The 17,069-nt window shown below is 36.5% G+C and overlaps 4 protein-coding genes and 1 long non-coding RNA gene across 6 annotated transcripts in view; 3 read left to right on the top strand and 2 right to left on the bottom strand.

The window, feature by feature from the left end:
* Nucleotides 1-11,201, top strand: part of LOC111491327 (ER lumen protein-retaining receptor) — a 14,762-nt gene extending 3,561 nt beyond the window's left edge. Inside the window, exons 2-7 of one of the 2 annotated variants that reach the window (XM_023140204.1) lie at nucleotides 7,876-8,136; nucleotides 8,682-8,947; nucleotides 9,086-9,201; nucleotides 9,955-10,028; nucleotides 10,708-10,771; nucleotides 10,869-11,201. In XM_023140204.1, coding sequence (XP_022995972.1) covers nucleotides 8,046-8,136; nucleotides 8,682-8,947; nucleotides 9,086-9,201; nucleotides 9,955-10,028; nucleotides 10,708-10,771; nucleotides 10,869-10,905 — 648 coding nt within the window. In that variant the 5' untranslated portion in view covers nucleotides 7,876-8,045 and the 3' untranslated portion in view covers nucleotides 10,906-11,201. The remainder of the gene's footprint in view (nucleotides 1-7,875; nucleotides 8,137-8,681; nucleotides 8,948-9,085; nucleotides 9,202-9,954; nucleotides 10,029-10,707; nucleotides 10,772-10,868) is intronic. The other variant, XM_023140205.1, reaches the window with a different exon arrangement.
* On the top strand, nucleotides 533-1,850 carry LOC111491321 (E3 ubiquitin-protein ligase rnf8-A-like). The gene has a single exon (XM_023140197.1). The coding sequence runs from the start codon at nucleotides 569-571 to the stop codon at nucleotides 1,715-1,717; it is 1,149 nt and encodes a 382-aa protein (XP_022995965.1). The 5' UTR covers nucleotides 533-568; the 3' UTR covers nucleotides 1,718-1,850.
* LOC111491323 (protein XRI1-like) lies at nucleotides 2,364-5,365 on the bottom strand. Its single transcript, XM_023140199.1, has 9 exons — nucleotides 5,164-5,365; nucleotides 4,458-4,513; nucleotides 4,239-4,346; nucleotides 4,019-4,158; nucleotides 3,619-3,691; nucleotides 3,419-3,521; nucleotides 3,303-3,343; nucleotides 3,143-3,226; nucleotides 2,364-3,049 (listed from the first exon to the last, which is right to left on the bottom strand). The coding sequence occupies exons 1-9, from the start codon at nucleotides 5,184-5,186 to the stop codon at nucleotides 2,772-2,774; spliced, it is 906 nt and encodes a 301-aa protein (XP_022995967.1). The 5' UTR covers nucleotides 5,187-5,365; the 3' UTR covers nucleotides 2,364-2,771.
* Nucleotides 11,202-11,408: 207 nt separating the features above from the next.
* LOC111491325 lies at nucleotides 11,409-13,714 on the bottom strand. Its single transcript, XM_023140203.1, has 2 exons — nucleotides 13,041-13,714; nucleotides 11,409-11,979 (listed from the first exon to the last, which is right to left on the bottom strand). Exons 1-2 carry the CDS (start codon nucleotides 13,324-13,326, stop codon nucleotides 11,606-11,608), a joined length of 660 nt encoding a protein of 219 aa, XP_022995971.1. The 5' UTR covers nucleotides 13,327-13,714; the 3' UTR covers nucleotides 11,409-11,605.
* Nucleotides 13,715-14,322: 608 nt separating this feature from the next.
* LOC111491330 lies at nucleotides 14,323-16,851 on the top strand. The gene is made up of 3 exons (XR_002719696.1): nucleotides 14,323-14,662; nucleotides 16,240-16,422; nucleotides 16,527-16,851. It is a non-coding gene; the product is annotated as an uncharacterized LOC111491330 (long non-coding RNA).
* Nucleotides 16,852-17,069: the final 218 nt, after the last annotated feature.

Below are 17,069 nucleotides of genomic sequence, written 5' to 3'. Positions count from 1 at the left end.
TTTTAAAAAAAAAAAAAAAAAAAAAAAAAAAAAAAACTAGAAGCAGCGTTTTTTTTTTTTTTTAAAATAGAATATTGAAAATATATTTGTTAAATAGTTTTGAAAAAATAATAATTTAGAAAATAAAAAGTGGTGCTTTAAAGATAAATAAATAAAATAAATAAATAAAAGTGGTTGAATTAATTATAATTTATTTTTTCACGAACAAATTTGGAGGACCTCACAAGATTCCGAAAATTGAGACAGCCTCTCCTAACAAATTGCTTCCGATCCACATTTGGAATTTAAATTCAGATTTTAATTTTTGAGGAAAATCATAAATAATGTATTCGATCCAAAAATAAGGAGAATTCAACGGAAAATACCTGAAGCTTTCTTCGTCTCCTTCCTTCGATTCGAGCTGGAACATTCAATCCAATCTCCATGGTGTGCTGAAGCTTAATGTTGTTCTGTAATTACGATTTCCAGGGAAAATAAATGATCCATTGATTGTTCTGAAATCTGCATTCAATTCCATTGCACATTATCTTCTTCTTTCTGTGATCTTCGAGCACGGAAGGTTGTTTCAATGTCGTTACTTGAGGAGGGTCGTAGCCTCGCCGGCTATACACTCGATGACGTTTTGGCTAACAATAGATTTGGGCCGCCGGCCTCTGCAACTGCAAGGGCTGCCGAAATCCGAGGCCGAACCCTACTCGACGTGATCCGCGACGAGGAGCCAAGCGCCGCCAAGGGGCTTTTCGGAAAGGACAAAAGGACATGGAAGTCTTTTAGGGAGAAACTCCGATTGAAGCGCGCCGGTTCTGCTTGGGTCTCCACAGTTCCGATTCCAACCTCCGATATGCCTTTTCAGCCTAAGCGATCCCTAATGGGGAAGCGGAGTCAAGTCCGGTTCAACACGCCTTCGTCGCGAAACTCCACCGATCATTCCGCTCGTAATCCGTCTGAAGAATCCTCCAAATCCTTTCGCCGTCAAGTATCTCGACAGAGTTCCACAATGAACAGTTCCAGCGATTCGACTCCGTTCCAATACGACGAGTCCTTTGATTATTCATCCGTTCCGGATTCAGCGCCGAGTCGAATGAGACCGCAAATGTCGCGTCACAACTCAATCCGGATCCCAAATCCAACGGAGAACTACACCGATCCAACTGAATCAGATCGTGATAACCGAGTCCGACATATAAGCTCCGCCTTCTCGGAGCGGAGAATGATGTCCGCTAGAGAAACAGTAGCAGCACAAGAAGCAGCCGATGCAGCCGCCGCCGCCGCCGCAGCGGAAGCTGCAGAAGAAGAGAAAGAGAAAGAGAAAGAGAAAGAACAAATCGAAAACGAAGACGAAAATGAAAACGTAGAATCAACAACAGGATCGGAGGAATGGGAGAAGGTGTCACCTACGTCGGAGCCTGTTAGGATGTCGTTGATGGATCTGTTGCACGAGACTGACAGAGAAATGGGGTTCGAAGGGTCGAATTACGGAATGGGGTTCGAAGAAGATGGATTCTCCGATGAGGAAGACGTTGCATACGAAGAAGATGAAGACGATGGTAGTGGCGGAGAATTCAGCTGCTGCGTTTGCATGGTGAAGCATAAGAACGCGCCAATGGCGCCATGCGGCCATACATTTTGCAGGCTCTGTTCGAAGGAGCTTATGGTTAGCCGCGGGAACTGTCCCACTTGCAACGATTTCATCTTGGAAATGCTCGAGGCTTTTTAATTCTTCTTCCTTACCACCAATTGTTTGAGGATTTTAATGTTTTTCTTTTTGCCCCCACACCCACAAAGATTAGTTCATGTAAAGGGAGAGTTTCAATCTTTCAATTCCCCAAGTGTATATGATTATCAATTTTTAATTTAATTTGTTTCATAAAGTTTCAAACATTTCTAACTGATTTAAGAGACTAGAAAATTGGGCAGTCTAACATTTCAAGTGCTTAAATACCATTTTTCAATTGTCGGCCCGTAATGGGTCAAAGCGGGGCTTAGATATTGGGCCCTCGATGAGTAAATTGTGAGCACATCGAGGATATGCCATCTTCAAGGAGATGGATTGTGAGATGAAGAGGAGAACGAGGCATCGTTTCTTACAAGAGTCGATTGGAAAAAGGAACAGGTCGATTGGAAATGCTCGAGCCTAGAAAATTGGGTCAATGGTCTAAAAGTTGAAACAATGTCCAAACTTCTTTATGAAGCATAGAAAGAAGAGTCCAGAAGACAGGCTCAGAGAGCAAGGCTTCTCAAGCACATCTTTTCACCTATTTTCTCTTTAACCAAGAGCCTGTAAGGCTGTAAGGCTGTGAGACAATAAGATCCTACTTGATTCTCATATTTCCACGGTCAACCAAACACAAAAGCAGGAAAAATAAAAAAGCTGACTGCAGTTTTCAAGCTTTCCACCAAAAGATTTTGATTACAGGAGAGTTCCACAAGGCATTAAGAATAAACATAATGATAAGGAGTGTTGTTTTCCAAGTCTAAAATGACACGAACCTTACGGGTATCGAACTCGAACTTGAACTCGGACTCGGACCTACAAGAGTTTGCTTGGAGGCATAAACATATTAATGAAGTTATATGATTAGGGATTCCAAGGGCAACCCTATTGCTCCTACCCATCTCTCTCTCTCTCTCTTTTCTATACCAAAAATGAACATTAATCAGCTTCTGTACTGCTTACTACATGGCCATGACATTTTACAATTCCCTCAAGGATGACCTGAGGGGCGGCAAAAGGAACGTTTGGATAGCGAGAATCGTTATACATGGTTTGTTCAACCTCTGGTCCTCATGATTGTAATGCTGCCCTTTCTACCTTCAGTATGAATCTTGGTTTTACCGACGACAGGCTTACCGGAGAAGGCTGATGTTGGGTATGATTGAGATGGGTCTTCAGGTTGATGCTTCAATTTTGAAGGTGGAGGCGTGCGGATCCGCTGGTTTATGTCCTTCAAGGTGACATCTCCATGGAATCCACAGGGTTTGATGAAAGCAAATGGGTAGGCAACTGAAGAAGCTAACTTAGTCGGAGTTCTAATATACGACTTTCGACCTGCACGTATAGGCAATGTGGGAACGTAAAGCAATGAACACGGTATATCAACATTGTAAAGAAACCGTCAAAAGGTCAAGAGCAGAATAGAACCTTTAAATATTATGTTCCGAGGAACTCGAGTAGGATGATGTTGGACCGCGTTAGATTTGAACTCAGGTGCAACATTACAAAACTCTACAAGTTCAAATTAACTAGTCATCTTCATAACGATATATAAACGAACACAAATAGTAATGAAATTTTACTTTACCTGATACATCTATTTGATTGTCCGAAGTCCCAGCAAAGTTCCTGAGTTCCACATTATAAGGAATTCATATAATTGAAACTAATAATTAAAAAAATGGATGCACACAAGGCACATACAAATCCTCAGGGCTGCAATGCATATCAGCATCATTAAGGCAATCAGCAATCCAACCTTCAGGTGAGTGATCCAAATTCTCAAGACAAGAAGTCGGCACATTAGCTAAGGCAAATATATAGAGATCAGACAAATCCAAGAGGCAAACAAGTACATCGATACACAATTTTTTACATTAAGTAGTATCTTGCTCGAGACAAACCTGAGAGTCCAGAGCACTCGGGAATCTCGTATGGAACATCAGGGAGAGCAGCAGGACTAGAAACATCCTTATTCTGAAAATAGAACAAAACAACGTTACAAATTTCACACAAATTATATAGTTTGGTTGCTTGGTGTCACGGTTGTACTTTACAGAAAAGGCACATGAGAAGCCTGCTTCGGAACATAGATATTTACATTTGTTAAGCTATTTAAAAAGACAAAGTAAACTCCTACCAGTGTTGTTCATCGTTAAACCTTGTCTGCCGAATATTGGCAAATACATAGTACGCAATAACATATAACTTGAAAAGTTAACGCGTTCAACACAAGTCTTTCTGAATCCTTTGTTCATAATGACACTTGCTTATCAAGAGAAGCAGGAATTGCATATCACTTACATGTGATTTTAGAAATCTAGAAGACAAATCTTCACAGCAGAGTGAAGTTTCGAGATCTTGTGCAGTAAACTGTAACATACGACGTCTCTTCGCTTGTGAATGAGTTTCCCTGGATTCTTCTGATTTCTTGTTGCTGTCATCTGAATATAAGTGTAAACTTCAGAAAAAATGATTTCCTTGGAGGTAACTGAGGGGTTAGAGAAGGGTGTAAAGTCCTTACCATTATGCGTGACATGGTATGCCAAGTCCCCGCAAGCTTTAACCGGAGTTGTTTCATCGAACACATACGAAAGATCGTCATTTTCAGACACCCCGTCCCAAAGGCATTCTGATATAAGTTCATGACAATGACAACAAAAGAGATAACAAGAATGAGCAAGCATAACACCTACAAGATTACATAATGCATAAAAAACAAAACAAACCAGAAACTACTCACCTAAATCGGTATCCTTCTGGATGGTATATCCATCTCCATCCCAATTCCAAGAATCACTGAAAAATTACACATTAAAGCAACAAGAATGTACGATTATGAGGATGCAGCACTTACTACCAAAAGAGAAATTGAAAACAATTTGGTTCAATCTAATAGCACACTAAACCACGCTTCTTGAGGAGGAAGGGGAGGATTTTCTCAACAAATGAACAAAACAACAACCATTTATCTGAAAAGGAAATGATTAAACAATTGGGATCCGAAAGAGGACAAAACCGCAAGAACACTACAAACAACATAGCGAGTCATTAGCTCTCGATGTTTCAGTACATCGATGACAAAACAATCCGTCAAACACACACACACACACACAAACACAAAAGAAAACAGTAATGCAATGGCCACTACTTAAATTAGATCTAACAGCCGCATCCTAATTCCCATTTCAACCACAAATTACCGATTACAGACAAGAAAATCATGGTAAATAAAAGAAACAACTCAATCCGACAACAAACTCCCAAAACTCCCCACACCAATCTGAAACAAAAACCAAAAGCAGCTTCCTCCAAATACGAAATCAACAAGAAGTGCTAGATCTTCCAGAAAAGACGCATTACAGCAAATCGCAAAAGAAAGCCCCAGAAAACAAAATCAATCACAGAAACAAACAGAAAGAGCAGAAGGTTGAGGGCGATGATTTTACTTGTTTTTGGCGGAATCGTCCATTGTTGCAAGAGAAAAAGAAGAGTGCCAGCGGCGAATTGTTCTTGACTGCGATCGAAAAAGATGCGATTGAAGAGCGACCCAGTTCAGCCGCTGGATGTTGGATTAGGGAGCTAGATAATGGGGGCTATAGACGAAGAAGGAGAAAAAGTGCCCACTAACCAAGTAACTCGCAACCCAGCGCCTAAGTTCTCCTTTTATTTTCGGTAAAAATACATTTTTAGTAAGTGACATTTGACTATAATTTTCCAGTTTTTTTCAATTTAGTCCTTAAATTTTAAGTTTATTTCATATTTAGCTAATTAGATCTTAAGATTTTACATTTTTACCATTACAATTAAAAAATTATGGGAAAAAGTGTAAATATTTATAATTTAAGGACGCTAAAAAATAATAACTTATCCTCTTTTAATTTTAATTTTCTCCGCTTTCAAGACTTCCGGGTCGCTTTTTTTTTTTTTTTTTTTTTACCATTCCACAAAAAAAAATCGAAGTAAAAAATTCATGTAAAAACATATTTATTTATTTATTACCACCCGGGTAAATATTCTCTAAGTCAATTTAAAGTCTTTGGTTGTTCTTTTTCTTTTAAAATATAGTATTTTAGGTGTGTGGACATGGATTTGAATTTTTAATCAATAAAATAATAATAATAATAATAATATTTTAGCTATTAAATTAAGTTCAAATTGGCATCTATTTTTAATAATTTTTATTTGATAATTTTTTTTGAATTATAGTCAAATTTTGAAAATTATTTTTAAGAGTAAAATGTAGAAGGGAAATTACAAACTATTTTATAATATACATTCACTTATATTTTGAAAATTTTGAATTAAATTTAATTAATATATAATTATTTAGTTTATTAAAATATAATTTAAACGGTCAACTTTAGTGTCTTTAATTATTTATTATTGGTAGGTTTGGATTTTCTCTTTTTCTTATTTTATTGCAATATATTTTAAAAAGGTTTGTTCTTTCAAAATAGGATATTTTAAAATATTTTTATAATTATTCCCACAAACTTAAGTATATTTCCGTGGCTAAGATACGAATTATTAATTATTTTAAATAATATTTGATTTTTCACTAAAAATGTAAATCACAATTGTGGGCGATGCATTGACACGTGTACGGTGGGATCAATAATTGAATAGTATCACGCCCTCATTGAATTGAGCCGTTGGGGCATTAAATTCTTTGGCCAATTGGAATCCGGATAATAAGACAATTAAATAATATTTTATTTCCGAATATATTTATTAATGCTTCAAATTCCATTTACTTTCCATCATTATTATTTCCTTTTTTTTTTATTTATTATTATTCCAAAAAATGATTGGTACATGAATGAATGGAGCCTACGTCTAAAAATAAGCTTCTCTTTGATATACGATCTCATAACTTCTAGTATTTGAACACTTCTAATGGAAATGCAAGCTACGTCGGACAGTATGCCAGTGAGGACGTTAGGCCTCTAAAAAGGCGGATCATAAGCTTTCACATCGGTTGGAGAGAGTGTTTTAAGATCGTGAAGTTAATGACGATATATTCTATTTTAATAAATATAAATAAATGTAAAAGAAAAAATAATAAGTGGGCAATCCTTTGACACGTGTACGGCGGGATGGGTAAGTCAACAGTATCACGCGCACATTGAATTGGAATCCGGTAAGGGAAAAGTAAATAATTTTTTTTTATTTCCGAGTGATATTTATTAAATTCCTGGGCCAATTGGAATCCCATAAAAAATTCAATTGGGCTTTATTAGTGGGCCTAATTATTTGGGCTTGGGCTTTGTTTGCTTTGGACCCACTCCTTTGAACTTTGAATTTAACCCAATTTGACTAAACTGAATCTAATTATGGTTAGAGTCAAATACTATTTATAATTTAAGATTGGTCAACTTTATTTCGAATTAAATTTGTGATGCATATTAATTTATATTTGTCGTTAATCTAAAAATAATGACATGTTAATTCTAATTTCCAAGAAATTATAAGGGATTATCTAATAAAATAAAATAAAAAATTTGTATGTTTGGAATACTAAACAAAATACTCAAATGTCTAAGTTTAAGGGTATAATAATAAACATAAATTTTTATGAATAATTATGCAATTTTCTTTTTTTAAATAGGTATATTGAAAAATAACTTTATATGGATTAAAAGATGTATAGTTAATTCGGGGCTACTCTCTCGTGATTGACTAGAGAATGAAGGAGATTGGAGACGAAAATTAATTCATCATCCTCACTTGTGACTATAAATAAATAAATATATATTGAACATTATATTAAAAAATAAAATTATATAATTTTTAATATATATATATAAAAAGATGGAAAAAAAATGATTGGGAACCGATCCATGAATTCTTTGAAAAATTGTCGCTTTTTCAAAATAAAAATAAATTGATAATTTTACGAGAATATGGATTGAAATAAGAGGTGGAGATCGAGACGAGGATGCATGCTTGCTTGGTAGATATCTATAACAAATTTTTACACTTATAATTTCACGAAGCTATTTTTGCAAAAGAAAAAGGCAAAAATACAAATTTGAAAGCTATTTTTCAAAAGTATATATATATATATAAACGCCACTTTCCGAATCCACCGTATACGGTAATGTTAATTTTGCGGTAAAAAGATACATAAGAACCAACTCGATGCGTCGTGGGGAAAGGGGGTAAGGGTAACAACCGAAAACGGCAATCGGGAAGCTTCTCTGCTCCATTTTTTCCGACTTCTGAGGTTGCGGTTTCATCAATCTCAGCCCAGAAGGATTCTATTCAGAGCTCAGATTTTGAGATCGGCTTCCTATTCGCTTCATCAGACGAGATCTAATCCAAAAAGATGAATATCTTTCGATTAGCGGGTGATATGACTCACCTGGCTAGCGTTCTCGTCTTGCTCCTCAAGATCCACACCATCAAATCTTGTGCCGGTATGGATTTTACGCCCCCCGCGCCATTTTTCTGATGGGATTTTAGTCTTACCGTGTTATCTTTTGAAATCGTGGCCTTAAGATCGATTTTTGTTTTGTCTTCGTTGTTTTTTGTATCATTGTATTTGTACGCATTGGAGCTCTTGGATTGGATGTTTTGAGATTTTGGATTTATGTTTTTGAAAAGATTTGTTCCACTTTGATGCATTCCGTTGTTCGTTCTGGAGTAGAAACGTGTGAGAATGACCTAAAATTTGCAAAAGTGAAGTTTTTGCGTATTGTGATTATAGTCGTAACATATTAATCATACACTGCAGATAGGTAAGGAAAGAAGGTTTGGACCAAACAAACAATGTGGAATTTCTGTTGTGTTAGCATTTTGTCAGATTTGTTAAGGATATTGAAATCTCAATATATTAGAGGCCATTCGTTCCTTTTGGGTTTCGAGACATGGTCTTTATCATTTTGTGTTTTATATGCTGTTCATTGGGCTGGTTTTTGGCTGCAATTTCTTCTATGTGATTAATATGATTCACTTGATGCAGGCGTTTCTTTAAAGACTCAAGAGCTTTATGCAATTGTTTTTACAACCCGCTACTTGGATATCTTTACCGACTTCATATCTCTATATAATACGGTCATGAAGTTAATATTCTTGGGGAGTTCATATTCAATTGTTTGGTATATTAGACGTCACAAGATCGTTCGCCGGTCGTATGACAAGAGCCAAGATACTTTCCGTCATGTTTTCCTAATCTTACCTTGCGTTGTCTTGGCTCTACTTATCAATGAAAAGCTTACTTTCAAGGAGGTTAGCTTTTTCTTCTGATTTGATTTTCATTGAAACTAAGAAAAAATGCAAAAGAAACCAAGTCATAGTCATCATGTGTAAGTCTATTTTTGAACTTTTGACATTTCTTTCCTATATTGAACTCAATAAATGGAACAGGTCATGTGGACATTTTCTTTGTACCTGGAAGCTGTTGCGATCCTCCCTCAGCTCGTACTTCTACAACGAACAAAGAATATTGACAATTTGACTGGCCAATATGTGTTTCTTCTTGGGTATGATTTGACCACCAATAGCATTTAATTAGTACCATTGATGCGATAGTTCTTGAATCCACTGCTCAGTTTCCATCTTTTCTTATGTTGGCTATTTTCCTGTTTTTATATGTGTACCTCTTGTCTAGAATCATTACAGTGTGCCTGAAAGTCGGCATCTCAATAAGTCTTACATTTATTGTGAATTCAATCCCACGAATTAGTAATTTCATATTTTTTTTCCCCATTTTTGGGCATAGAAACTTGAATATTTTAGATAGTGTACCGATGAACATCAAGCAATTGGAAAAATAGAAAGTTGTAAGATATCAGTGTTTGGAAATGATCTAGTTCTCTAATCAAGTTTATCAGAATTGCCCTACAAAATTAGTCTGAGGGCAAGGAGTTTATGAAGGCTTCTATCCTCCTATTTGTATGCTAAACTATACACCAGAATTTGTGGAAAAATTAAGCTGTGCACTGTCTAAGTTGATAGTTTCTAAAGGTGTTGATTGATTCTCAATTGAACAAGAATCCATCTATATTTGCAAAATGGATAAAACTATATTCTTTGCCTGTGTGATGGGTTTGTTCAATTTGGGTTACATTGGAGCCTAACAGAGAAGACTACCTTGTGAAAAGCTTCTTCCTCTTTCATGAACATCTACTAGTCACTATTAGATCATCTATTATCAACTTCTTTAACTCTGTTATGTCAACCTCAGAACCTTGTGAACCAAAATCCTTACTGAATCCTAACTTTTCTTGATGCAGTGCATACCGAGGTTTATACATTGTCAACTGGGTCTACCGATACTTCACAGAGCCTCACTTTGTCCACTGGATAAGTAAGTCAGCTCTTTCTTCCCCCTTCCCCAAACTAATACTGATTCAAGCGTTAATGTAGCGTTTAGTTCAATTTTTGGGGGCAATATTTTCCAAAGTATGGGTTTTCTTCTGCAATTATAATTAGAGAAAATGCAGATCCAAGTCAATCTGAAACTGATGCAGCTACCCGTTTAACTACAATTGGCATTCAGTTTAACATAACTGGAATTTTATTTCTTTGAAACTTCGAATAGAGGTTCCTGATGCTGGAAATTAGGGGAAAAAAGGAAATTTTTGTTATTTTAACCGTAGTTTGATTTGACTTTTGACCACAATTCAGAATTTTCTTCCTCCAAATTCTACACCATGCTCATTTTTATTTTACTTGTTAACTTAGCTTTCAAGCAGTTGAATAATAATTTTCCTTGACTTGCTATCCATTATGCTAAAATAGAAATAAAATCAGTGTTGGTTTGATGAGCCTGACATGTCGCAACATGTTTTATCTGGAATTCATGATGAATATTGGAATTTCCCTTTCATATATTCTTCTACCAAGTTGGGTTTTTTTTGTTTGACAAAAAATTTGCATGGATCATAGCCTTTAGTTCATGGAAATATTATGAAAAGCTGTCGATATGGTGTGACATGTTCACAGAGACCTTGGCTAACCCCCTAACACACTTTGTGAAATTGCAGCTTGGATTTCCGGGCTCGTGCAGACGCTACTTTATGCGGATTTCTTCTACTATTATTTCCAAAGGTGACATAGATCTTTTGCTCAAAACATTCCTTGATTTGTTTTCTTAGTCATGTTATGATAACTCAAAATATTCCTTTTGCACATCTGATATCTGCAGTTGGAAGAACAACCAAAAGCTCCAATTGCCAGCTTAAGAACTCGAAAGGGATGGAATATATATAAAGGAGAATTAACTTCATTTATGGCATTCAGTTGTATTTGTCTGTTCACATTTATCACAAAAAAATCCTGATCTTTCTTGAACCCCCCAACTCATGTTGTTCTCTATGTTTAGACGATTTTTGAGAGTGCAGGTGCTTTTATTTCTACTAAATTCATAGAGAATACATGTTTGTAAGTTTGTTTTGTAAAGATTCTCAATCTCCATCCACGACCACATCTGAGCAATCTTTTGAAATTTTATGATGGCTTCGAGGGGTTTAGATATCCATTTTCGGTGTTATAATGAAATGTTTCTGACGAACTTTATTCGTAACTCAGATTTTTTTCTTGAAATGGAACCTTTATGAAACACAAAATTCAGAGTTTGAACGAGTGATCAGCTATGCAACCGACGAGGGTCGAGTAATTTGACAATCCTCTAAGAATTTTTATGCTCATTTGAATTGTATTACTGAATTGTGTTGAAGAGAAGTAATTCAATGGGGGTAAAAGTAGGATTTTCCATTTAAGAAGACATTGAAAAAGATGGGAAATTGATGTTCTTGGAATCACAAAAGGTACCTTTGAACAATGACAGTAATCAATAGAATCTCCCAGCTCCCATTTATCACTCTCCAATCAATGAAACTCATAATCTGTTCATTTAAGTGACAGATTATCCTGCAAAATTCCTCACTTCTTATACCCTCCTAACGTTTGATTTTGAAGATTTTGGTTGTCTTCGAGCAGACGATCGTACTCGAGAAGGAGATCTGCAGCTTGTTTCTGGAGGGAAGTAACATGGGCATCAGCAGTTTCAATCCTCTTATCTTTTTCTTCACATTCCTTCTTTAGTTTCTTCATTTTTTCCGATAAACTTGATATTTGTTCTCTCAGTTCTTTTATTTGCTTTGAACATTTCTCCTCTTTTTCTGCTAGCTCTCTCTTCTCCTTTTCTAACTTTTCTACTTCCTCTTTTGAAGTTCCGATGTTCTCTCGTAATCCAATAAGCTTTTGAAAATAATGGTGCATGCGATCGATTATGAACCCGAGGAATAAGGTAAAACCTGTAATAATATTATGACAACTTTCAATTTATTAGACACAAAATCGAATAACCGTTAATAGATGATGATGAAATGAAATTATGGGGGTAACTCATTCATATTGTTTTGGTTTCATCTTTTGTCTAGGAGGGTCCTAATTTTTATACATTCTTGGTTGTTCCATAAGATCTTGGAGGGATTAGGTTCGAGCAAGAAGATGGTATCAACATCTCAAAAAGATAGTCGAAGGAAGGATGTTGAAATGGTGCTGATAAAGCCTTGGATCTATGGTTCGGGATGACTCTATGTAGCAGTCCAAGCCCACCACTACTAGATAGATATCGTCCTCTTTGGACTTTCCCTTATGGACTTCCCCTCAAGGTTTTAAAATGTGGTTTTAAAATGTGGCCACTAGGGAGAGGTATCCACACCCTTAAAAGGAATGCTTTGTTCCCCTCTCCAACCGATATGAGATCTCACAATCCACCCCCTTGAAGGCCTAGCGTCCTCGTCGGCACACCGCCTGGTGCCTGGCTCTGATACCATTTGTAACAGTCCAAGCCCACTGCTAGCAAATATTGCCCTCTTTGAACTTTTCCTTCTGGTTTTTCCCTTAAGGTTTTAAAACGTGTTCACAAGGGAGAGGTTTCCACACCCTTAAAAAGGAATGTTTCGTTCCCCTCTCCAACCGATGTGGGATCTCACACCCTATTTGCAAGAAATCATTGGAGGAGGCCGCCATAATGTGTTCTACAATGTTGGATGTAAAAGAGGGAACATTTGGGTCGATTTTGGAAGTTTCTTAGCATATTTGTTCGACTCAATACTACTAAGCTTACTCTAGACATTCAAATTTGGGTCGAGTTTGAATGATTTCTAGATGTTCTACCTCGCAGCCATATCAGAATTCAACAGACAACAATGAAAACTGACTTAAAAGAAAGCTGTTTATCTTCAAACCATAAGTATATAGCAGGCCAGGAAATGGAAAACTGACATAAAAAGAAGAACACAGTGACTATAAACCAAACATATGAGCCAAAGCAAACAAATCTAAACAGCCAATGAACTGAAAAACATACCAATGAGAGAAGCCTCAAGCAATTGTGTCCTCCAAAGAACCTGATCCATGGGCGACATCGTCCCAAGCTTTGCACCTTTGTTCTGGATCTTAACAATGTTCATAAGACTGGACAAGAGAATGACAGACATGGTAGCAGCAATTGTTCTAACAGTTGCTGGACCCTTCCCCATTTTCAGCTGATCTAAACTCTTAATCACAAACTCTCTGAGTAGCCCAATCTTTACTAGCAACAGAAATGCTACCACTCCCTCAGCAAAAAGAACTAAGAACAATAACTGAATCATCTTCGCTAGATCCACAAAAAACGAAGAAGAAAAACCCTAAATCCCTCAAAGGGTGTTCGATTTTCGATCTAGTAAAGAGAAAATGAAAACAACTTTCCAAACCCCAGATTCATTTCCTATGAAGATGAACATAATGGCAATCTATTGAAAGCCCATAATCCATTTTTGCAAACTAATTCAAACTGACCGAGCTTGTTCTTCCCTTCGAGCTCAAAAAATCAGAAGGGAGGAGAAAAACAGCTGAAAGAAACTCGAACTTGTTGTAAGAAGTAAAGTAATTGGAAGTAAATTAGTAAAGGAGGGAGATGAAAGGGCGCGGATCTGCAAAATATAGCCCAAGTGAGAAGAGGAAAGCGCCTTGTGGAGAAAGCCCATGTCTTACTTTTGGAGTATTTGGCGAAAAGGATTAGTGGGTTTTGGCTTTAGGTCTTGGATTTGAAGTGGGTATCATTTTTTTTTGCTCACAATGAAAAGGAATTGGGAGAAAGTAAAGTGTGAAAGGGAGAAAGAAAAAGAAAAAGCAAAAAATGGGTATTAGTTTATTCGAGGAAGAGGACACTCAGAGAGGAGTAATACTATGTCATTTCATTCGGTGGTTTTTTCGGCTCTTAAATAAGGTGCAAACACAATTCATGCAGAATCTAACCTCGTTTAACAACACACACTACTCGTTCGTTCGCAACTCGATCCGACTTGCCTCTATAGTAGGTCAAGTATCTGACTTGACCTTGCCTCAATGTACCTAAATGAGAGGCATGATGTCAACTCTTTGCCGCTCTTGGGCACTATGGCCTAAGCGAGCTATTTTATGTAACATATGAGTGTCTGAGTAAAATACTAGTCTCATAATTACAACATAATTTGATCGGGTTGTTTCTCGTTAAATAATGAAATAAAATATTAAGAGTAGAGAATTTGATCTAGGTTTCGATTCCTGCTAAAAACATTTTGGTGGAATGATTTTCTTAAAAATAAATAGGAAATTTTAGAGGGATAGAGATTTTCAGCCACGTGTAATCTCTGTGGGAGAGGATAGAGGAGACGAAGACTTCTACAGTTACTACTGCTCTGGTCTTTTTTTCATTTTCTGCTTTATTTATTAACAATGGAAGTTCCTTCATCACGAAGCCAATTCTCTCTCTCTTTCTCTCTCTAAACTCATCGCTTCCGTATGCTCCTCTTCATCCTCGGATTCCGGTGATCCTCTTCGCCGTGATTTCTCGTCGGAACTCGAGTCTGGTCGCAGTCCGGCAGTTCTTTCCCATTTCGAAGCAGTTCCCGCCGCCGCCGCCGCTGCCGCCGCGCGTCCGACTCCGGTGGATAAACCACCATGACTGTAAGCTTCCATTTCTCTTCTTTTGTTTATTTGAATGTTTCAGTGTGCGTTTTCTTTGTTATGTTCTGTTTGGCTGCTTGGAAAATATCCCGGTTAGTGTGAAAAGAGAGAATGAGAGTTCAAAATTTGCTTTCCGACTGGAACTAAACGAGTTGCGTTTTCCCATTTCATTTGCCCTAAAGTGATGTGAGAGATCTAAATCAAATTTCAGGCTCTGTTGAATGGCGATGGAAATCGAGAAACGGTTATTGGAACCGAATAGTTTTTGAGGATTGAATCAATTTGGAGAACTGTTCAAAAGATTTCTAGATGTTATTTAATCTGAGCGATTTAAAAATGGTTTTCACTTTCATCGTTTTCATACGGACGAAATTATTGCTAGTTTTCAATGCTTTTGCTTCTTTCTGTTCATATGCTAGTGGTGGGTGCCACTTTTTCTTGTAGAAATGTTCAATCACGAGCATCTGATTCACATTCAGAATTAAATTAATACTACTTTTGCCATTCTACTTCATCATTATAAGAAAGATGCATACATCCTTCCATATAAAACAATATCTTTGTACAGATGATAAACAAGTTGAGCGAGCTTATTTAGAATACATGTGGGGCTTTATTTTATTTTATTGAGCTCCCTTTTTGAGTATAGGGACATTCAAGTATTCTCTTAAACAATCATCTGTTCATTTATTCTTTCTAATTCTGCTTTATATTTTGAACTTTATGGAAAAGGTCTAGTCTCTGAATATGTGATTTTTGTCGAATTCTTAACAAATTCCTATAAACCAAGCTCAATTCTCCATCTTCTCAATGGCGTTTAAGTTTTTACATTGCCCATAACTTGGGAAAACACCAAAAAATCTCTGTTTCCTTTTTTGTTTTCATTTCACATTTGTTGTTTTATGATTGGACTCTTTATAATAGCTGTTTTGACATTTTGGTTCAAATTGCTAGATAGCGTAGATCCCATGAAGGCAAAGGAAAAACTATTTGGATTAACATTATGCATTTCATCTCTAGCCTTAGGCACTAATTATGGATGGAATTCTTTTGAGTGCCCCCCACTTTTTCAAACAAATGAGCAATTTTCCAAACTTGTGAAGGAATGGAAACCTTCTTGTTGTTGCTGAAATTGTCAAAGTTGCCGTCTGTTCTTTTGGGATCAGTTGGTAAATATGGATATGGATGATATTGATTCTTATTCAAAGATTTATATTTGTGGTGCATCTTTTAGGTCATTTGTAGGTAATGATCATATATGGTTCATACATTAGAGCTATCTCAAGCACGTAGAAGTGAGGATTTAAAATCTTGAACATTTTGGTTGATAATATAGGTGAGATCCCGCATTGGTTGGGGAGGAGAGTGAAACATTTTTTATAAGAGTGTGGAAACCTTCCTTACCGGATGCGTTCTAGAAACCTTGAGGGAAAGCGACAATATGGGCTAGCGGTGGACTTGGGCTATTAGAGCATATGTCTGAACTAGAACTAGATGAATTAATGCTCAAATTGACATAGCTATCTTTCTTTGTTCCTAATCGATATGGAACTGAAATGGTTGCAAACTAACCGAAGGACAACGAAGTTGCGGTTCCAAAATTTGGTGAATGGAACGACAGGGACGCCACACCACCAGACAACTACACAGCTATTTTCACCAAGGTGCGGGAAGAGAGACAAGACCAGGGAGCAAGGACGCCGACGCTGCCACAGAACAGTAACATCCCAGATAACCAAAATGATGAACAAAATCAGAAGGTAATTGAAGAACTCTCTTCCTTTTCTCAGCCAACCACGTGAAATTACTGAGATTTGATAATGCAAATGCCTTACATTCTTCTTGTCTTCCTCAAAATTTTCAGAAATGCTGTTGTTTTCCATGGCCAAGAAAATGATATTGTTGTTTTCATTTTCATAAGCAAGGGCTTAGATTACATGAACATGTGAGAATAATGTAGATTATTTCATGGATCTGGCTGCAGCTCACCTCCTTCAATGCCATCTGATTGAAAGTGTTTGGCTGTGGCCAAAGTTGTAAACAAAGACAAAATTTGATTGTGTTGTTTGGGGTTTACAATTTTTTCTTATTTCGAGATTCATCTGTTGGATATCTATTCTTCATTTTAATAATTGTATTGTGATTTTGGTGTTATGTGTTCTTATTTAATGTTGTAATGTGTTCTTATTCAGTTACTATAATTTTAGAAAATTAAAATAAGTGATATTATTTTGTCTAAGTATTTCAAAACATTTTTATTTCAAATAGGTTTGTAGTTCTTTTATGAAGAAATGCCCGTATTGCCCAACATAATAGGACTCGTACTTGTGTGGATTCGTCCCCAATAGAGAAACAAATAGGGGAAGGAGTAGGAGAAAATCGTCTTTATTAGCTAAACGGGCTGGTA

The sequence above is a fragment of the Cucurbita maxima genome, unplaced genomic scaffold (genome assembly GCF_002738345.1).
Source record: "Cucurbita maxima cultivar Rimu unplaced genomic scaffold, Cmax_1.0 Cma_Scf00016, whole genome shotgun sequence".
NCBI classification, from domain to species: Eukaryota; Viridiplantae; Streptophyta; class Magnoliopsida; order Cucurbitales; family Cucurbitaceae; genus Cucurbita; species Cucurbita maxima.
The sequence above is the reverse complement of the archived record's forward strand: the minus strand, read 5'-3'. Positions and strand labels throughout refer to the sequence as shown.

Coding starts and splice junctions, on each gene's coding strand:
- LOC111491321 (XM_023140197.1), top strand. CDS start 569: ATGTCGTTACTTGAGGAGGGTCGTAGCCTCGCCGGCTATACACTCGAT.
- LOC111491323 (XM_023140199.1), bottom strand. CDS start 5,186: ATGGACGATTCCGCCAAAAACAA. Junction 4,514..5,163: donor GACGATTCCGCCAAAAACAA/GTAAAATCATCG, acceptor GTAATTTTTCAG/TGATTCTTGGAATTGGGATG. Junction 4,159..4,238: donor ATACCATGTCACGCATAATG/GTAAGGACTTTA, acceptor ACTTATATTCAG/ATGACAGCAACAAGAAATCA.
- LOC111491325 (XM_023140203.1), bottom strand. CDS start 13,326: ATGATTCAGTTATTGTTCTTAGTTCTTTTTGCTGAGGGAGTGGTAGCA. Junction 11,980..13,040: donor GCTTGAGGCTTCTCTCATTG/GTATGTTTTTCA, acceptor ATATTATTACAG/GTTTTACCTTATTCCTCGGG.